At 39.8% G+C, this 20,392-nt stretch overlaps 1 protein-coding gene across 2 annotated transcripts; it reads right to left on the bottom strand.

Moving 5' to 3' along the window:
* Nucleotides 1–791: 791 nt before the first annotated feature.
* On the bottom strand, nucleotides 792–19,907 carry LOC122091873 (calmodulin-binding receptor-like cytoplasmic kinase 3). Of its 2 annotated transcripts, XM_042662100.1 has the most exons (8): nucleotides 19,706–19,907; nucleotides 18,973–19,201; nucleotides 18,509–18,763; nucleotides 17,713–17,972; nucleotides 4,114–4,279; nucleotides 3,936–4,025; nucleotides 1,605–1,903; nucleotides 792–1,200 (listed from the first exon to the last, which is right to left on the bottom strand). In XM_042662100.1, the coding sequence occupies exons 2-8, from the start codon at nucleotides 19,031–19,033 to the stop codon at nucleotides 991–993; spliced, it is 1,341 nt and encodes a 446-aa protein (XP_042518034.1). In that variant the 5' UTR covers nucleotides 19,034–19,201; nucleotides 19,706–19,907; the 3' UTR covers nucleotides 792–990. The 2 variants fall into 2 exon arrangements, with proteins under 2 accessions (XP_042518034.1, XP_042518026.1); XM_042662092.1 differs by having other exon boundaries at nucleotides 18,973–19,907.
* Nucleotides 19,908–20,392: the final 485 nt, after the last annotated feature.

Below are 20,392 nucleotides of genomic sequence, written 5' to 3'. Positions count from 1 at the left end.
TTTCATATTTCATTGCCATTTATCCTACTTTTATTTATTTGTAAATGGCAAGGAAGCAGCATATTTGGATATAAGAAGCCGCATAATTGGATATGGTTAAGGAAGTTAATCCATGAAGAGAAATTAAATAATTGACTAATACCAATCCCCCCCACCCCCAACCAAAAAAAAGAACCCCAAAACAATATCCAAAATTTTAAAATAGAAGATATATTTTAATTTTTGGTTATCATATATCACTATAATTTTCTATTCACTTTTAAGACAATTCCCTTCCAAATATTTTCTGCTGAAATAAATTGAGCCAAATGAAAATGCAAGGGGCATATAAGAAAAAAAGTTGCGATATAGTTGTTTTACAAGAAGCAGTATACTCCAAACACGTCTTTCTGTCAGAAACATAAATCCAAGCATAAACTTGCCCAATTTACACCACATAATTTGCTAAAAAAATGAAAAAGAAAAAAATTAGCTTTCAAGAATTATAGGGAATTGGAATCAAGATTACTATGTGATGCGGCAATAAATCTTCCTAGGCTACTCTTGGAACCTACACAAAGGAATAAACACAAGGGAGTGACCACTAGGCTGATCCAGCGGGGGACTCTTTGATGCCTATATCAATCACTATGTAAATATAGATTTCAGTAAGAATGGAAAAGCCAAAACTGAGGATTATAGCTTAAAGGAGAAAAAAAAAAGGCTACCACTATTTCTTGAGGTCACCTAACTGGGGCTTCATTAATTGGCTATATCCTATCCTTTTGCATGTATAACAAAAATATATATTGTTGGTATACACAATGCTTCTCTATATTCCTCTTGATTTCAAAGTCTCACTAAATTCTAAGGGCTTCACTCCAGGCTGGAAATAGACACAAAACATCAACCATGATCTAGAATTGAAAATGGAAGAATGAAGACGAGGGTGATTATAGATTACAAACCATGGAGTTAAAAAAGGAAATTAATCTGAATTTACCCTTACTACTACACGTGTTTGACACTCCTAAGAAAGTCCATTCTTATTCCCCACAATTGCTCGCTCACTTCTTTCATATCTGGCCGATCAGACCGTGTAGGTGCAGCACACTGGAATGCCAAACTGAACATTTTCACTAGTATCTTTACAGGTACCACTTCCTTCATCAAAGGATCTACAAGCTCCACCACATTTCCCTCTTCACACTTCTTGAAAGCCTGCACACCAACAATAATTAGTTATTTTATCTTATATAATATTAAGTAACAAGATCTAATGGGTACAGTAAGGGAAGCCAAGATGCCATTTCCCCTTGCCTCATCACAAAATTTGTATATTTTAAGGGGTGGTCCACCATTTGATGAGCTACAACCAAGAAGATTCCCAAAATCTACAAGTCTATTGAATCAGTTATCAACCACAGCTGTAGCATTCTCTCATATAATCACAAATACATCAACCCTCCCAACACATCAAATGGTGGAATCCACTGCATGTTATGGTGATGCATTTTACAGATGTGACTCTAGAATATGTCGTAGGGCTTTCAAACCCTCCTGATCAGTAATGACAATTACTATAGAACTAACAATCTATTCAAGAAAACAGATGAATTGCTTACCCATCTGACAGTGACCCTTTCATCAGCAGGTCCCTTCAACTCCATTGGCCGACGACCAGTAATAATTTCAATAAGCAAAATTCCAAATGAATACACATCACTCTTAGGGGTGAGTTGATAGGTCATCATGTATTGTGGATCAAGGTAACCTGCAGTCCCCTTCACTTTGGTTGATATATGTGTCTGGTCATTATCCATTGGACCAAGTCGTGCAAACCCGAAATCAGCCACCTTGGCTCTGTAGCTGTCTGTCAGTAGAATGTTGGATGATTTCACGTCCCGGTGAATTACTGGCTTCTCTATTGAGGCAGGAAGGGAAGGAGAAAAATAACAAACCATTATCGAAAGGCTCAGGACAAGAAAAAACAGTAGCACATTCAAAGTAATTTTCAAGGGTGTCTATGTTCAATAGTGATGTTAACAATAAATGCGAGTTTAGTCCTGTAATAAGCCTATATATATATATATATATATATAGGGGAGAGTTTTCTGTCTGGGACTGCGGCTTCTGCACCAGCACATTCGCCAATGGGTGCATAGAAGCATCGACAGGGCAAGACAGGGGGTGGGGCAGTCATTCCCCCCCCCCCCCCAATGTGTCTGGGTGTAGCCTCCACATTCCCCCACAGAAAACATTTTCCTATATATATATATATTGAAAGGATTTTTGGGCTTCAGACAGTGAAACAGGTGGACAAAGCTTTTAAATGTACATATCTCAAAACGATGCATAGTAAAAGTGTGATGCCACCAAACGATATAGGAAAAAATTGTATACAGATTACAACAACCATCTTAAGTTTGCAGTTTTCTATTCAATAGTTAGTATTTTATTTTATTTATTTTTTTAAATAGTATAATTGGAAAATTCCATTATTGACTGGTTTAGATTTTTCCACTTCACTTCCCTAACAACTCTTCAAGAAAATAAGACCATAAGCAAGAGTAGTAGGGGCCCTTAAATTCTTTGACCCCAACTGCATATAACTCTCTCATGTCATCTCGCTCATTTTATTTTATTCACTTCAGTTTCTTAACTGCAGACTAACTCATATTTTCAGCAATAGTGCAAGAGGACACTAAAATATACATCTCCCCTTCCCGCACCCCACTTATGTTTGTATCTTAAAAAGATGACAACTGCAATTTTTTTTCTCCAACATAAAAACATAACTGGGGCTTCCAAAAAAATAGTAGTCTCAAGCAAATCTTGTTCCATTAACTTCATCTTCTGACAATTCAAACCAAGCGATTAATCTTTTGCATAACTGTATATTATTTTCTTCTCAAAATACCAAGTTTATTTAATTTAGAGAAGTTTTTCTAGTCTGGCAGGCCTACAAAGTTTCTTTAGTCCGGCATTAATATTTGCTACATGGAATATTGGATAGAGCTGAAATTTTGGAAACAGATGGACCACAAGGGCCCTTGCTTACATGTCAAGTTTCAGCCACAATAGATTGGCCTAGTAGCAATATAAAGATCTGGAAATCCAGTGAAAGGACCAAATCTTCTTCTTCTTCTTCTTCTTCTTTTTATATATATATATATATATATATATCCCTTTCATACTTATAAGTAAATGGGACCAAATTTAAGATTTTACAGAAGAGGCTCTCTTTGAAAGTAAAACTAAAAGAATAAATTCTAATATATTTTCCTTTCCACTATTTTATATGTAATGCCCTAGTTTCCTAGGCGTCTAGGCACCCTCCAACCACTTAGCATTGCCTTGTCATCATGACAACGATGCTTGTTCCATAAGGTATGCCAGTGTTTTTTAAGGCCCAGCCACTTATATTGATTGAATTTAATTCAGTCTGGTTTTCTCTTACCTCTGCAGTTTTTACAACGAGGTTCATGTCTGTCTAGGAAGTTTGTTTGTACATAACAATTAATTAATGGAAATTCTCTCTCAATTTGTGGAGAGGACCACATATTTTTCTGTTGCATTAAAAAATTGAAATTTAGAATTCTGAAGGATCTTGAAAAACAGAAAGTCTAGAGAATTTTTGCTTGGGTTTAAACACTATTTACATAGGAAAGCTGTCAGCATATTTGTTGCACCCCACATATTCCTTCATTTACTTTACTTATAGTTGGGACTACTTTTCATAGTCCTGCTTCTAGACTTCTACTGAGTTCTAGTTCGGCTTTAAAAGTGAAGTTAGGGAACCATTCATTTTCCAACAGCATAAATGATTTCTAAAAAATGATTCTGTACTTAAGAGCCCCTAAGTATCCTTCATATCTTCACATGATAGAAGAAAACTTAATCAACATGTCATCCAACTCAGAAAAGTCCATAATGAACACAAGAGTTGTCCTAACCTGCATATAGATGAAGGTAAGTGAGGCCATGAGCAACATCAATGGAAATTTCCAGCCGCTGATTAAAGTCCAAGATTTTTCCACGCTTACCTAACAGGTTAAGAAGGAAAAATTGCAATAATTGTAAGATATTAATTAAATTAGAAATAGAGTGAATCCTATGGGACAATAATTGTACCATCCAGATGCTCCCTAAGAGTGCCATTCGGAAGATACTCAGTAATAATAATGCGTTCATTCCCTCTGTCAAAATAACCAAGTAGTCTAACCAGATTCCGATGTTCAATTTTAGCCAGCAGTTCAACTTCACTGCTGAATTCCGTTTGTGAATTCCCGAAGCGTTCCTGTTCAAAGTCTAACATGTCAACATAGGACGATCAAATAACATTGCGGGGAAATCAACAATAGACGATATATAAATATAAAGCTGTTCAAAATTATAAGCCCATTAATATGGGATAAAGAAAACTAAGATTTCTTTTAAAAGCTTATATACGCATAACCTTAAGAGAGCACAGTATATGAAGATTAAAACACAATGGATCAAGTTGTAAAACAACACACAATCCGAAACACGAGCTACAATTATTAGCACAGCCTTTTTTAGTTCTGTTCTTTCAAGTCTAACATCTTTTGCTCCCATAAAATTTTAATATCACTATCTGAATAGGTCATGGCATCCCCACAAATTTCTTTTGCAACCTTTCTTCTTGGTCACAGTTAAACTTTTTTGAGTGGAAAACACACTATGACCCATCGGGGGAAGATATTAAATCTGTCCTCTCACGAATAAAATGATAAGTGAATTTTAAGAACCGGCAAACTTTTTGACCAGTTTGATGGAAAGCAAGTATTAGGCCTAAAGCTTAAAATAACTTACCATTATCAAATCCCTCTTTTGCCTGTTATGTGTTGCTTTTAGGCATAACAAGGATAAAAGTTTCATTCTCACTCAACTCTTTACAGAACTGTAGTACCATACAATATATCAATGTTACGAATTCTTCATCATTGCAAATTCACAGAAAATAGGCTGACCCCAAGAAGAAATTAAACTTTTATGATGCAGTGAACGATAAAATAATTCATATATTTTATCCATATCTAAGGTTTTTTCATTTTATTTTATTTTTAAGTGAGGGGTGAGGTGGGAAATAGAACTATTATTGTTGACGCACAAAATCTAACCAAAGGGAGAACAAGGTGAAAATTATGAGTCACACTACATCATACTTAAGGACCAATATGCATAGATTCCTTGTGAAATTTGTTGCCTAAGAATTTGGCATTGGAAATGTGAGAACAGGATAAAATGCCACCAGGTTACATTAATGAGTTGGCCTTACTACTAAAGTACAATAGCCTTAATAGGTCATCTATCCCTTTCTAGTGTGAGCTACCCAAATCTCACCATTTCTTTACCACAATAGGATACCATTTGTCAAAGTCAAAGATAATTCAAAAGATCTAAACTTCTCCAATTTCCCAAAAGCCATAACTATAATTAAAACTAGATAAAAGAAAATATTATTAAAAATCCTCTGACTGTACTATTTAGGATGGTGCCTATGAATCACAATTTGTTACCAGAGCTCCCTGCATGGTTCAATAACCCCCTTCTTTAGAGACAAGATTTTCCACTTTCAGCAGTTAAGGAAAAATACTAAACAAGATCCTTTATATGTAACTGGAAGGAGGATTCAGTTTTTCAACCAACTCTAAACCCTTTGTTAAACTCTCTATTTCCAAGTCACCTAGCTAATCAAGGATGGCCACTGAGAGGGAGGGGGTGAATCAGTGGGCTCTAAAACTTTTCCTTAACAGGTACTTCCCAGTTCACCTGTTGATGTTCCCGACACTGAACACACAGTCACTGCTGGAAGCTCTCACTGTCGGCACACATACACATTCACTGCCCGGCAGTTCACAAACAAAAAAACACACACAATTGTGTGATGCACCCAGCCTCTCAACTATAGACAAGCACACAATTCTGTGGCAAGGTCCACCCGGTGTGCACACCTATCTTGCACACAAGGCAGTCCATATACATACAACATCCATGGTTGTACTTCCACAATACAAGATATAATGTGGTTCGGCAGTGTATCTACTCAACTGAGTAATGCCCACAGGGCTTAGCATTTACTCAATACTCAGTTTTGACTGCAACCACAGTCCAAGTCCTACAACACCTGCTTTGTCCTGTGATGACACAGAGGAGTGTTTCAACCCTGGTTTACCCAGTAAACAACTGAGAGGCCGCACCCACAGAAAATTTTAGGTAGCAGTAGCTACCAAGGAACACTTGTCCTTGTGTCCAAATGCAACTGTACACTTGGGCTTATATTTTATGCCCTACAACTAAACTACATCCAGTCTAGGATTTTGGCAGTAAACACTCCCTAAGACTAGCATACAATGGATACATAATGAGCTTATATTTTATGCCCTACAACTGAACTATATCCAGTCTAGGATTTTGGCAGTAAACAACCCTGCACCGTCTCTGATTCTTGGTATCTGGAGATGGAACTAGGATCTCCAACTGCCCCCATTGACTAGGGAAACTTGACTCAAGTGCACAATGAACTGGAGCCCCTCCGGTGATCCTTGGCATTAGAACTTCACCTGACATCTCTCTCCTTCTCTTTCTTCTTTCTTTCGTCCCTTGTAGAAGCTCCCAATATCTTCAACAATGGCACACACATACATCCACACAAGCCCAAAATTACAAGAACAACAGGTGGAATGATGTTTGCAAAGCTTCAATGCACCATACAAGGGTTTTCCCTTTTTTCTCTTTCTTCCTTGCCAATTCTATTTGGTTTCTTGGTCTGGAAAGATAGTGCTCACAAACATGGGGATTCTGCAACTTGAATCATCCCAATCCAAGCTCAACTTGGGTTCCCATGTATGACCTCAAATAGCCTTTTTGGAGGGCTAGAATCCATGTTCCTGACCCCATTTATGTGTTTGTGTGTGTGTGTGTGTGTGTGCATGAGTTCTCCTTTCCTATGACTTTTCTTTTGTCATCTTTTATCAGATCCATATAGCTGACCCCATTTAGTTGGGATAAGGCTGTTTTGTTGTTGTTGTCGTCGTCGTTGTTGTTGTTGCTCTAAAAACACTCCAAGTGGAATCTTTGGGATGGCTATGGTACACCCATGCGACACTGCAGGATGAGGCACATGTAATCCATCCAATCTGCATCTCACAATTGCGGGTTTAATCCAAGCCATTAAATCAATGTCTGGTGCAAGTGCACCTTGCACGTGTTCAGCACCATAGATTCGCCTTGCACGTGTTCAGCACCATAGATTCCCATCTTGTGATGCGGGGGAACGACACGAGACATGTGGTTATGCCTTCCCATTGGTCTGGCCGCATGGATCAAATACTGGCCATCCAATCTCTCATGAATGGCAGGACCAACTTGCAATCATCCAATGTAAATTTCAAAACATTCTGATTCCATTGGCATGCGAAATGTCATCTTTGATGAGCATTCACCTTGCACATGGTATTCCCAAGACAAATGGCTTCTATGTGATGCGGTGTAAAAAGTCTTCATGCACGCATCCAATCGGAGCCTGCATGATATAATCTTCTTCGCCTGGAATCAGCACAATTTGGAGTCCACCCTTGGATTCGAATTTCATCCACAGGGCCCCATTCTGAGTCGTCAATATGGAATCAACCACGACTTCTATAATTTTCATTTGAGGCCCTCCACCTTTTGGAATATATTATTAAGCACTTTCAATTTGGGAATTTGCACCCCAACTTCTGAGACGCAATCAACTCACTAAGAGCTGTAGCTTTTGGTTACTCTCAGCGGAAAACCGTCGAACACATTGTCCTCCTCTCTTTCTTTAGCCGCTGGGACAATTTTTAAGGGCTGACCCTATGACCCTGCCTGGAGACCCTGATGTGCTAGGTGCAGCATGTCTGTGGACCACGGCCTGCCTATGCATACAACCTGCGTGCCCCTAGTGTGGTGCATGGCCCGTGTCGTGATGCCTTGTAGCGTACGGTCTGCCTACCCAGCAAGCCAGCCTTGGTTGGCTGCTACAACATCTATTGATACTTGCTGGCCTTGGTCTTGTGCTATGGCACCAAGCTACTGTGGCCTTAGCCTTGGTCAATGACCCCATGATGGCTTCAAGAGCTGCAGCCCTTGGATGCCCATGCAACCTATTGTCCATGCGGCATGTGTGCTACCCTCTTGGTGCCCATGCACACAGTATGGCTTTGGCTATGCAGAGACGTGCTTGGGATTAAACCCTTGTGCTCTTGTGTATACCAGCCCGTACTGGCTGTCTTGAACCTAGGGCCACCTCAATACAAATTTGCTACGTGGCCATACCATATCAGTAGCTTGTTTATTGACCAAAATACTCCTGTAGCCCTTCTATCCAAAATCACCTCAACCTTGAGCTGCCTTGGACCCTGTAAATCTCATCAGATGAACTGACACCTCATCTGGCCACATCATATGCTGCCACTAGCCACCTCACCTACCAAGTCACCTTCGCCATAAATACGTGACATACTATGCATCAAAGCTATCATTATCATCATGCATGCTACTTGCCTTCTTAGGTGCTATCTTGTCATGTTAGCTACCACATCATCATGCGACTGGCCATACTAGCATCCCACTTGCTAAATCATGAGCTGGCCGGCCACCTCAACAGTAGACTGTCCACATCATCAACTCCAAATCATCAAGTCGGGCCCACATATCAACTCTCATGCATAAAAACACATCCACATATAAGATATACTTCTTTAGGGCATTTTGTCGAGCACTTGGGCCTCAAAGACTGACCGCACTGAACTGGATATATCTTCCTCATCCGGAATTGGATTAACACGATTTCAGTTGCGTTGAGAAGATAACTCAAAGCTCTACATATCACCATACAACTCACCTGCCAATTCTGGTTTTTAGCCCAACCAAATTTTTTTCTGAAGCTGAGTGCTCTGCCCAGTCATTGTATGACCTATCCAGTGCTTCCCAGTACTTTCCTGACAAGCCTAGACACTGCCAACTCACCCAGATGCTATCGGATAACTCTATATCACTGCCAACACCGCCATTGCACTATCTGCACTGCCCGGATACTGTCTGAAGCTTCCAATCTTCCAGGTCATTGCTAGACCTCCTGTGACCACTACCATATCACTCTGCCAGCTGTAGAACCTTTGCTGAAATCTCCCACATCAGTACACTGCCTGTACTCTACACTGCCACCCTGTATTGTTACTCTGCTGCCTTAGCTGCACTGCCACTCCTACTGCACTTTGTTGACAACCAACTCTAAACCCTTTGTTAAACTCTCTATTCCAAGTCACCTTTACTCCAAATCCTTACCTTTTTCACCTTAAACAATGACACTCAAGGAAAACTAACAATTAAACATCCAAGCAAATGACTGTATGCATGCAAAGTGAAGGGCAAGGTCTATAGCTCTTAATATGAAGGGTTTTGATGGGAATCGACATGTCAAACCCAAAAAGACTTCCAATGAGTCCTACGAGTTGTAACACAGGTAAAAGGGTTTTTTTCTGGTGTGTGGCCAGGATCCATGTCTTATGTTAGGTTTGTTGGACCGAATCCAGTTCATTCTGGAAAGTAGAGCCTAGTCAGACATGGATTGGTTTGACCATCCTACCATATAGCCGTATCTGTAGTCTTTTGTCCCATTTCATTTGAATTAGAACAACCTAAATCACTAGTTTCTTTTTAACATTTTAAGAAGTTTCTAAATCCTGTCACAGATAGGAGTGTAATCAATTAGTCCCAAGTCAGCCATCTTTCTTTTTAAGCAAGCAACTGCCTAATTTCTGATTTGAAGTTTAAGGTAGTAGTGGGAAAGAGAGCTGAAATCCCCTACATTAGTCTACAAATAGGAGCTGCTGCATTGTCGTTCAAAAACAAGTTTTTATTATAGACTAAGAGGTTTATTTGCTTGGAACAGTTCGTGTGAGTGAAAACTGACTCTGCACATTGTCCTGGTGGTTCAGATTTCACCAGAACCCATTTTTTTTTTTCCAAGAGTAGTTTAACTCTAATTCTTTGTCAAAGTGAGTGGGATCTCTCCGACCAATATCCAAACCATCTTTTCTCAATTTCAATTAAGTTCCCAAAGCTCTAGAATTAGGTTATTGAAATATTCTAGGATCTGGAATTAATCCTTGAATATTGAATTCTTGGCCCTTGTTATTGGTTATTTCTTCTGATCCATGAGTTCAAGGCCTCTTTCCTCATTTTTCCTTGATATCCTAACCCTAAATGTATTGCATGTGTAATTATTTAACCCAAATTTAATTGATTTGCCTTTAAACCCTGGTCAGTGTCGCTGAAACCGTCTAGTTATTTTAATTTTCTTTCCTAGAACTTGAAAGCAAAGCTGCGGCTACTAGCTCAAGTGCTGGTGAAACTCGCTTTACAGGGATTTGGGATTGGGGTTTGTAAAGCCCTTATAAGCCAAATATATGAGCCAAGGTGTATGTCCAAGAGAAGAAAGACAGTTTCCTTGCCGCTTACCCGGAACTAATGCATTTCCTATCCATACCGCCTATCCTTTGTCTGGTCCTCTCTTTGCTCTCTGTACTTCTGCCTTTCTAAGATGTTCCGCTTGACTAAATAGCCTTCTTGAGAAAGAATAAAAGCTACCTGATGAACCAACAAAGGGAACTCTCAAGGAAACTGTTGTAATAATAGGTTTTAGGGAAAGTGTCAATTGCCAAACGGACCCTAAGGGGTTTAATGGACTTTGTAATTCTCTAGAACTTTCTCTCCATTATTATAAACAAAGAGGATTGATGTCATATTTACACAAGCCATTACCCCATCCAATATGGTATTAGAGTCATAGGATCCGAAATCCTAAGGGCTCTCCCTCTTCTCAATCTCTTTCACTATTTCTTGTTTCTCTCTCTCCTAGCGCATCCTTATATCTGCGCCTCCCTCTATCTCTCTTCATTTGCCTCACTCTTGTGGTCAAAGCTTTTTAAACCACCAAGAGGGTTTCTAGCCCAGACCCTTTTTTCGTTGGTTTTTCAGGATTTTCCCCCCGAAATCTCTTTTTTCATTTACAAGATGTTTTTTCCTTGCTCGATGCTCCGATCGTCTTGATGTTTGTTGCAATTGGTGCTCCTTATCCTTGTAGTGGTATGTATCAACCACTTTTCCCTTTAAGCTCTCTATTCTAGAGCTATCCCGAAAATCGATTTCTTAGGGTTTTTACACTTTTATTGTTTTTAAGGTTTTCTAGGCTTTTCTAGTTTTTTGTGCTTTCTCTATTTTTGGCTAGCGTCTCTTCTATTTACACAACCCCTTTGAGTAGCAACCATGTCTACCAGTTCGTCTGCTTCTACTACGGAGACACCACAACTCTTCTTACATTTCCTTCTTGTGCGATCAAGCTTGATGGCACAAACTACCTTATATGGTCACGCTCGGTTTGCATCTTCATCAAGTCTTGTGGCTATTACGGGTACATCACTGGAACCTCGAAGTGTCCGACCACCGATTTTGAGATTGACAAGTGGGAGTATGCCAACTCTCTGGTTATAACGTTCCTTGTCAACTTCATGTTGCCATAGCCTTCATGTAGCCATCCCCTCCTTGAATCCGCTGGTAAGATCTGGAAGTCTGTCCAAGATATCTATTCCCAGGTGGGAATGATACTCAGGTCTTTAAGTTTCACCAGAAGGTTTGTGATCTGAGGTAGAGAGGACTCACTTTGTCACAGTACTACTATGAGTTGTGGACACTATGGACTGAGCTGGACCTTTTATGAGGAGTAAACTCCTCCACCCCTACAGATGTCACCCGTTTTTAAAAGTAAGTGGACAAGATCTAAGTCTATAACTTTCTGACAGGTCTGAATGTGGAGTTTGATCAGTTGCGGTCCTAGGTTTTGAGTCGTGAGCCCTTTCCTACCTTGGATCAAGCCACTGCTATGATCTAACTTGAGGACAGCAGACGCACGACTATGCTTCCACAGCCTGCTACCACTCCTCCTGAGAGATCTGCACTTGTCTCTGGCACTCAGTCTCTTAGTGTAGCCCCACATTTTGGTGGCTCCTCTACCAGGACTCTAGTGAAGTGAAATTACTGTGGGAAGGGCCATCACACCAAGGAGTGCGCACTACTAGAAGCTTCATGCCCATCTTGCTAATACATCTGGCAAAGGGTGAGGGAAGGGTCGTGCCGGTACTCTTGGGCAGGCCACCCATACTGAGAGCCCTAGCTCTGCTCCCAACACCTTAGGAGCCTCGCTATCATCTGATGAGCTTACTGCATTCCGGCACCTTTTGACATGTCCGGACTCTCCTACACCAGCCACTACGGGCTCTACTCATTCCACCCCTTCTGGGTCAGGTATCTCCTTCTGTGGCCATACTATATTTGTCTCTTCTGCCCCTTGGATTATAGACGTTGGGGATGATCATATGACAAGCCGTTTACCTCTTTTCTCACAGTATACTACCTGCCTTGGTAATGGAAAGGTCGAGTTGGCTAACGGGACTTATTCCACTATTATGGGAAAGGGCTCTGTTAGGTGTACCCCTTCTTTATCCCTTTCTACTATATTAAATATTCCTTCTTTTTTCACTAATATTTTGTCCATTATTAGTCTTACTTCCAGTCTTAATTGCAGAGTTACATTTTTCCCATCTTATTGTGTTTTTCAAGACCTAATGACCGGAGCAACGATTGGCTCTAGTAAGGTGTGTGGTGGTCTGTATCTGCTTGATGATGACTCGGTATTGGTCTCTGGTCAGGCTCTTCAGACATCTTCTACATCATCTCCCATCTATGAGTTACTATAGTGGCATAGTCAGTTGGGACATCCCCTTTTGGAAATTTTATCTAGGGTTTTTCCTTCTTTTAAAACTTATAATTCGAGTCATTTTTTTTGTGAGGCATATGTTTTGGCCAAACAAACTCGGATCACTTATTTTGTTTCTGAAGATAAAAGTAACTCCTTCATTGATACATTTTGATATTTAGGGCCCATCCCACTATGTGTCCATCAATGGTCATCAGTGGTTTGCCTCTTTCATTGATTGTCATTCTCGAACCACTTAGGTTTATATAATGCGAACCAAAGGCAAGACTTTCTATTTCTTTTAGCAGTTTCACTGCATGGTTCAGACTCAATTCGGTGCTACCATTAAGATCCTTCGAAGCGACAATGGTCGTGAATACTTAGAAGGGTCCTTTGAGGCTTACCTTTCCAATCATAGGATAATCCATTAGACTAGTGTGGATAATCCGACTCAGAATGGGGTTGTTGAGCGGAAGAATATCTACCTTTGTGAGGTAGCACACTCTATTATATTTGAGATGTATGTTCCTCCCCAGTACTAGAGTGAAGTGATTCTTATTGCTGCCTTTCTTATAAACCGAATGCCTTCTCGGATCCATTCCTTCTGCTCCCCTCTGGATCTTCTCCAAGGTTCTATTGCTTTTCCTATTCCTCCTAAGGTATTCGGTAGTGTTTGTTATGCTCGTGGTCATCATTCTCATAGAAAGTTTGATCCTCATGGTTTTCGGTGTATTTTTCTGGGGTATATTCATACTCAGAAAGGTTATCGGTCTTTTTATCCTCCCACTCGGTGTTAATTTGTGACTATAGATGTTGTCTTTCACGAATTTATGTTATACTACACTGCGACACCTCTTCAGGGGGAGTCTCCTTCCATTGTGGAAGATGTGTCGCCTCTTGAACTGGCTATCCCTACTAGTATCCCGTTTCAGGGGGAGAGTGACACTACTAGTTCGCCTCGGCTAGAGATATGTGTTTATAGTCGCAAACAGAAGACTCAGACCATGACACATCAAGCATCTACCCTACCATGCCAATTGTCTCTTCTTGAGCCTGATCTTGTCCCTTTTGACCTAGGTAATTCTCCTTTTATTGATCCCTTGAGCTGCATATTGCTGTTTGCAAAGGCACTAGGTCTTGCACTTTATATCCTATTTCTAAAACTGTTTCTTATGACTCACTTTCTCTTTCCTACTATAGTTTTGTGTCTTCTCTTTCCTCTGTGTCCATTCCCCATACCTGGAAAGAATCAAATGTAGATTCACACTAGTAGGCAGCTATGGTTGAAGAGATGCAAGCTCTGAAGAAAAATGACATATGGGATCTAGTGTGTCTTCCCTCACAAAAGAAGACAGTTGGGTGCAAGTGGGTCTTCCAAGTAAAATAGAAAATTGATGGTACAGTGGATCAGTACAATGCCAGAGTTAATGCCAAGGGCTTCAATCAGACTTATGAGATTGACTACTAGGAGAATTTTGCTCCAGTTGCTAAGATGAACACGATTTGTGTTATCTTAGCTTCTGCCACCAACTTAGATTGGGATCTCCAACAGCTAGATATGAAGAATATCTTCCTTGATAGGGAACTTGAGGAGCAAGTGTATATGGACATTCCTCCTGGGTTCACTTGCTCCAAAACCTAAGGGAAGGTATACAAGCTGAAGCATGCATTGTATTGGCTAAAGCAATTCCCTTGTGCTTGGTTCTGGCATTTCCATAAGGTTATGGTTTCTATAGGCTACTCTCAAAGCAACGCCGACCACACTCTGTTCATCAAGAGATCTGGTGGGAAGATTGCTATCCTAATAGTCTATGTATATGATATTTTTGATACTGGCAATAATCTGGCATAAATCTCTCGCCTCAAGAGATACTTGAGTAAGAAATTTGAGATCAAAGATCTAGGACAACTTTATTACTTCCTTGGAATTGCAGTTGCAAGGTCTTCTCGTGAGATCAACTTCTCTCAGTGGAAGTATGTGCTTGATCTTCTTTCTGAGACAGGCATGTTGGGGTGTCAGCCAGCAAATACTCTTATTGAAGCTAATGGTCACCTGAGTAGCAAGGAAGGCGATCCTATGGATAAGGGGAGATATCAAAGATTAGTGCGGCGTTTAATCTATCTTTCTCATGCATACCCTGAAATAGCATTTTTCATCAGCCTGGTTAATCAGTACATGCATGATCCCTGCTTGACTCACATGGAAGTCGTGCTAGATATTCTTCGATACTTGCAATCTGCCTCAAGACATAGCATCCTTTTTTCTCCTTATTATCAGTTTCAAGTGGAGGCCTTCACAGATGTTGATTGGGTAAGTTCCCGTAATGACTGTAGGTCTACTACTGGTTATCGCACCTTTGTTGGTGGTAACGTTGTTACATGGGGAAGCAAGAAGCAAGCGGTAGTTGCCCGTTTAATGCCGAAGCAAAGTTCCATGCTATAGTACATGGCATTTGTGAGCTCCTATAGCTTCATAGTCTTCTCACAGATTTGGCTGTCCTTACCACCCTTCCTATGAAGCTCTTTTGTGACAGAAAATCTGCCACTAGCAATGCTCACAACCCTATCTAGCATGATCAAACCAAGCATGTGGAGATCGATCAACACTTCATCAAAGAGAAGTTGGATATGGGTCTTATCATTGTGCCTTTTATTTCTAGTAGTGAACAAATCGCTGATGTATTTACTAAAGGTCTTAGTAGTAAAAGGTTCATCCTATTATATGCAAGTTGGGCATATGTGATATATATGCAACAACTTGAGGGGGAGTGTTGTAATAACGGGTTTTAGGGAAAGTATCAGTTGCCAAACGGGCCCTAAGGAGTTTAATGGTCTTCGTGATTCTCTAGAACTTTTTCTCTCTGTTATTATAAATAAAGACGGCTGGTATCATATTTGACACAGGTCATCACCCCATCCAACAGAAACAAACTCTGTGAAAAGTCACCTTTGCCTAGAGTCCCCACACCCACCAATTTCCATTGTGCAGTAAATTGCAAAAGCATTGCATGGTAAATGATCATTTAGAATATCTGTCAAAATGAACCATCAATCTCCTCGATTAAACTACATCAGTATATTAACATTTTCACCATCTTTAGCAGTAAATGACAAAACTTTTGGCTGCTTAAGGATCATTTAGACTACTCATCAAGATGAACCCATCCCTTGCGATGCAACAAACTTTGGCATCGTCCTCTGTAAGTGTAGTTCCATCCACACACACACACACACACACACATATATATATATATATATTGAGGGGTGGGTGAGGGGAAGAACTGCAACTGTGTGACAGTCAGCCAGGACAATAAAATTTTAGAATAATCCTAGTTCACTCAATAAATAAATAATCAACTAGGGATATTAGATATGTTGTCAACCCAATACATTAGTTTTTATTTATACCTAAAAGTTGGGGCGAAGTAAACTATCTATGGTGAAATTGCAGAGTATCCCTGCTTAGGAAATCTATACAGCCCTAAATATCTATCATGTGGCAGCATCAGTATTATTATCTCATTAGTTTCAGCCTAAAATGCAATTTTCCATGTGGTAATATAAAGCTTGTAAAACTGGTTGAAAAGTCAATTTGGCAACTTTAATTCAAGAACTGAAAGTACAGGGTAAAAGTTCAATATGGGAATTGAAACATGAAATGTGGCTATTTCAAGCAGCATCCTTATACTATGCATTCAAATATCCAATTATTGGTTTGCCCAGATCAGTGCTTCACATCACGAAAAACGGTAGACTGTTAAGGCAAGCATTCCTTCACAAAAATGATTGGTTGAGAAAGTGGTCATATAAAGAAGGATGTTATATTGAAATGTGAATCAACTCACATATCAAGTTTGCATAGTGCAAGACACCAATTTCTTGGTGATAGTTGGGGATTACAAGTTAATTGGACTGAAAAACCCCCCTGACGGTTTAGTAGCCTTGCATTGTGATGGTTCATTGTTACGAGACGCTAAGGGATCTCCTATTTTCACATTTTCTGGTTTAGGAGAGACTTTATCTATACTTAATATGGAGTTGCAGGCCATTTTTCAAGGGATATCAATTTTTATTGATTGTCACTTCAAGGAGATCTCAATCCGCTCAGATTCAAAGTTAGCTTTTGATATGATTAGGGGCAATGTCAAAGGTCCTTGGGTGGCACTGGTGTTGAAGAAAAAAAATTTATATATTTTGAAGTCCCTTACCCGGTGTGAGTTCAAGCACGTCTGGAGAAAAGTTAACTAACCAGAAGACTTATGGCTTCATTCCAAAAGATTAATGTGGAGGGTGGTCCTCTTCCCTTCGGATTTCCCTGATGATCTAATTTCTTTAGTCAAAGGGGATGCAGATTATTCCACTTATTTTTCTAGTGTAATTCTGTTTAGTATTCTGCTTAAATTTCTTGTATTGAGGGGTTTTGTCCTGCTTGCTGTTAGGAACTTCCCTCCCTTCCTTTAGATTTGTCCAAAGAGGGCGGGGGGTTGCCTTTTTCCTTGTATATTTCTGTTTTTTATTCTTAATACTATACTTTTTACCTATCAAAAAATAAATAAATAAGTAAATAAATAAATGCTCTAGCTGCTGAAAGACAACTGACTTTCACTGAAGGTCCCACTCGACTCTCCATCTCCCCATATCTTCTTTGAATGTTCCCCATCTAATTTTTGAAAATTTAGTTTCTACAAACTTACACCCCATTTGAAATCTACCCTCAAGCCTTATACAGAACCAATATAATAGATTTACTGCAAAGTTTTTTTGGAGAGTCATGACTTGAATTGTCTATCATACAAGATGGTCTTGAAAAAACAATGCAAAACACAATTTCCCTACTTCATGAAGAAATAAGCAACCTATTGTATGCAACATTAGAATTTTTCCACAGTAGTATTAGGTTCAAGTTAAAGGAAAAAATTGATGACTACCTTCTTTGCTCGTTTAACAGCAACAACCTGACCATCTTGCAACTCGGCTCTATAGACAGTTCCAAATCCTCCTTCACCTATCTTTAGCGATGGGGAGAAATTGTGAGTGGCTTTGACCACCTGATTCATATTGAGATGCACTGATCCAATTCTGTCCAATTGTGGGTGCATCCCCAATAGAGGACTGAGTGGCACTCGTAGTGGACTCGGAGGAACCTTTTCAGGTGCAGAATTCATTCCTAATGAAGAAACTGAATCCACTGGAACAATGAATAATATTTGTCAGGCAAAATGAAATTCTCATCAGGACTAAATGAATTGAATCAGAAAATACGCAAGTCTCAATGAGTTGGTGGTGCAGAGAAAATGAGAATTAGTGAAGACTGAGAGACTGAATTATCTGATGGGTTTAACCCTGAATTGAAGGAAATCTTTAAGCACATATATGTTGATTTGGAAAAGTTTATCCTGAACAAGAACAACTTTGGAGAAAAACCCAAGTCACTCTACTCAACAGGTTTCGTTGAGTTCAAACTATTGTGTAGATTCATGCACCCCTCAACTGGGTGCACGGGGAATTGGACATTGTACTCATACCAGATCATCTTCTATCAGCAGGAAGTTTGTTGCCAACTTAATTGAAAGCAAAACTCGATCATGACAGAAGGGTGGGCCAGTTATGTGCCAAGAAGTGAATATGCACACTTTATTTTTTAGAAGTTTTATGTAACTATTATCCCAAATCAAATCTCAACAGAAGAAGAGTTGAACTTTCAATATAAGAGTTCTGACTCACTTGAACTCAGTTCCTTTGGAGGGACAGTGTCGGTTGTCTCTTTCTTTTTTAAAAGAGAGCCACGAGCACAGAGGAAACTGCAACATAGAAGCAACAATCCTGATGCAACCATGGCAACGTTCTTAGGCGCCACCCAAGAATTATGAACACGGTTCTTTTCTAATTGATCACTTCTTTGACCAAGCATACGGAAGGTAGATCGATTAGTTCCCAATTCACGCAGCAATTTTCTCCCTCTCCTTTGAGGCAACTGCACTGCAAATTTCAAAGCCCAAGTAAAATCAAGTGAATAACCATTTCTTTCTTTAATGATTAATAAGAACGCATTAAAAGTAAGCATTTTCCAGTTTCGGAACCTCGAGCGAACCTTATGATGGAATATTAGTGCTTATGTCAAACTCATAAAATCTTCAGTGGTGGTTTTATTGGAAGAAGAAGAAGAAGAGACTATAGCACGTACATACCTGAGTAAATCTCCAAACCACAGCAGTTCCTTGCAAATCCTCCCCATTCTTCCTGACCCATATCCAGATCTCTGTAGTAGAATTCAACAGTCTTGCAGAAAGAAAATTTGTCTACTCTGTTCCCATTTATGAAAAACAACTCATCGCCTAAATATCTCCTATAGGTAAATTCATCAACTCCACAGACCTTTGACCAATTTACTGATTCGGATACACAGCTTCCAGGAAACTGTAGTAAAAACAATAGGCCCAATATAACTAAAAACATTCTCAATGGACCAATGCATTCATACTCCATTTTTTAGCTATGAAACATAGCAGAACCATCTCCGTGTTCAGACTCAAGAAACGATTAATTTAACGAAACTCAACCATAATCATCTGCACCAATTCACCGAATTAACCAGGAAGCGAACCCAATAGGCAGAAAACTACAAATCCAAAAACCCACATGGAAAAAACTAGAATTTAGGGTACCAGTGCGAAAAAAATCCACGTAACTGCAGTCACCGCCACTAGTAAGACCCAATTCTTCGACACCCTAATACCCAGTTGAAGAAATCAAGAAAGAAACCCAGACACCAGCAGAAATGACACCCCAAAAGGCGCTCTTAGACAATTCAAGGGTTCAAGAAGCTAACTTTCTCGAACCCACATAGGAATAAGCAGTAACAGAGAAGTCGAGATTTGTTTGCAACGAATTAAATTTATAACTCAGAGGAAGAGAATCAACCTGGTTACGGTCGTCTGACTTGTGCGGAGCTAGTTGGGGGAAGAAGAAACGAAGGAATTAGTTTGAAGTTAAAGAAGTAGCCATTGAAGGAAGCATGCAAGAAAGCAAAGACCCACCGCGATGGTGGGCTTATGTAACTCCTCGCTGGCTCTTCTGCAGAAATTTCAAAATCATCCGTGGTTGACCGTTAAAATGACGGCCCTTAACTCGCCCGACTATCATATAACACATAACAAGAGGCTAGGAAATTTCACAAACAAGTACCATGATCCACTCCAATCAGTATACATAACCAAATCTCTGACTGAGTTATCCTGTATTCCTGTCCATCTGATTAACTAATTAGGCGAGATGATTGATTTAGTCAATGATTATTCCACTTTGGCCCCACCTGAAGAAGTGGGGGTTTGAGATTAGCTGGCAGATGTTCCAAATCTACGGTTCAAGGATCACAATACATGGGAGTCAGTCTTTGGAGAGAGTGACAGTAAAATTGCTCTTGGAAGTAGATCCTAGTCAATATATATATATATATATATATTTTTAAGATCCTAAGTCAATATTCACCTTCTACCAAAATATCAAAATAACGCCACATGATTGCGGACCGCTAACCCACGTACAGTGGTTGTTGAAAAGACAGACCCAGTTCCTCTACGGCACCACAGGGTGGTAGTGCACATCACA

The sequence above is a fragment of the Macadamia integrifolia genome, chromosome 2, assembly GCF_013358625.1.
Source record: "Macadamia integrifolia cultivar HAES 741 chromosome 2, SCU_Mint_v3, whole genome shotgun sequence".
Lineage (NCBI taxonomy): Eukaryota > Viridiplantae > Streptophyta > Magnoliopsida > Proteales > Proteaceae > Macadamia > Macadamia integrifolia.
This window is presented reverse-complemented; position numbering and strand designations above follow the sequence as displayed.

What these genes read in the sequence shown, in the direction of transcription:
- LOC122091873 (XM_042662092.1), bottom strand. Translation starts at nt 19,270, where the DNA reads ATGGAGTATGAATGCATTGGTCCATTGAGAATGTTTTTAGTTATATTG. An exon ending in TCCAAAGGAACTGAGTTCAA is followed by an intron (nt 17,973 to 18,508) that starts GTGAGTCAGAAC and finishes TCATTGTTCCAG; the next exon opens with TGGATTCAGTTTCTTCATTA. An exon ending in TCTTAGGGAGCATCTGGATG is followed by an intron (nt 4,026 to 4,113) that starts GTACAATTATTG and finishes TTAACCTGTTAG; the next exon opens with GTAAGCGTGGAAAAATCTTG.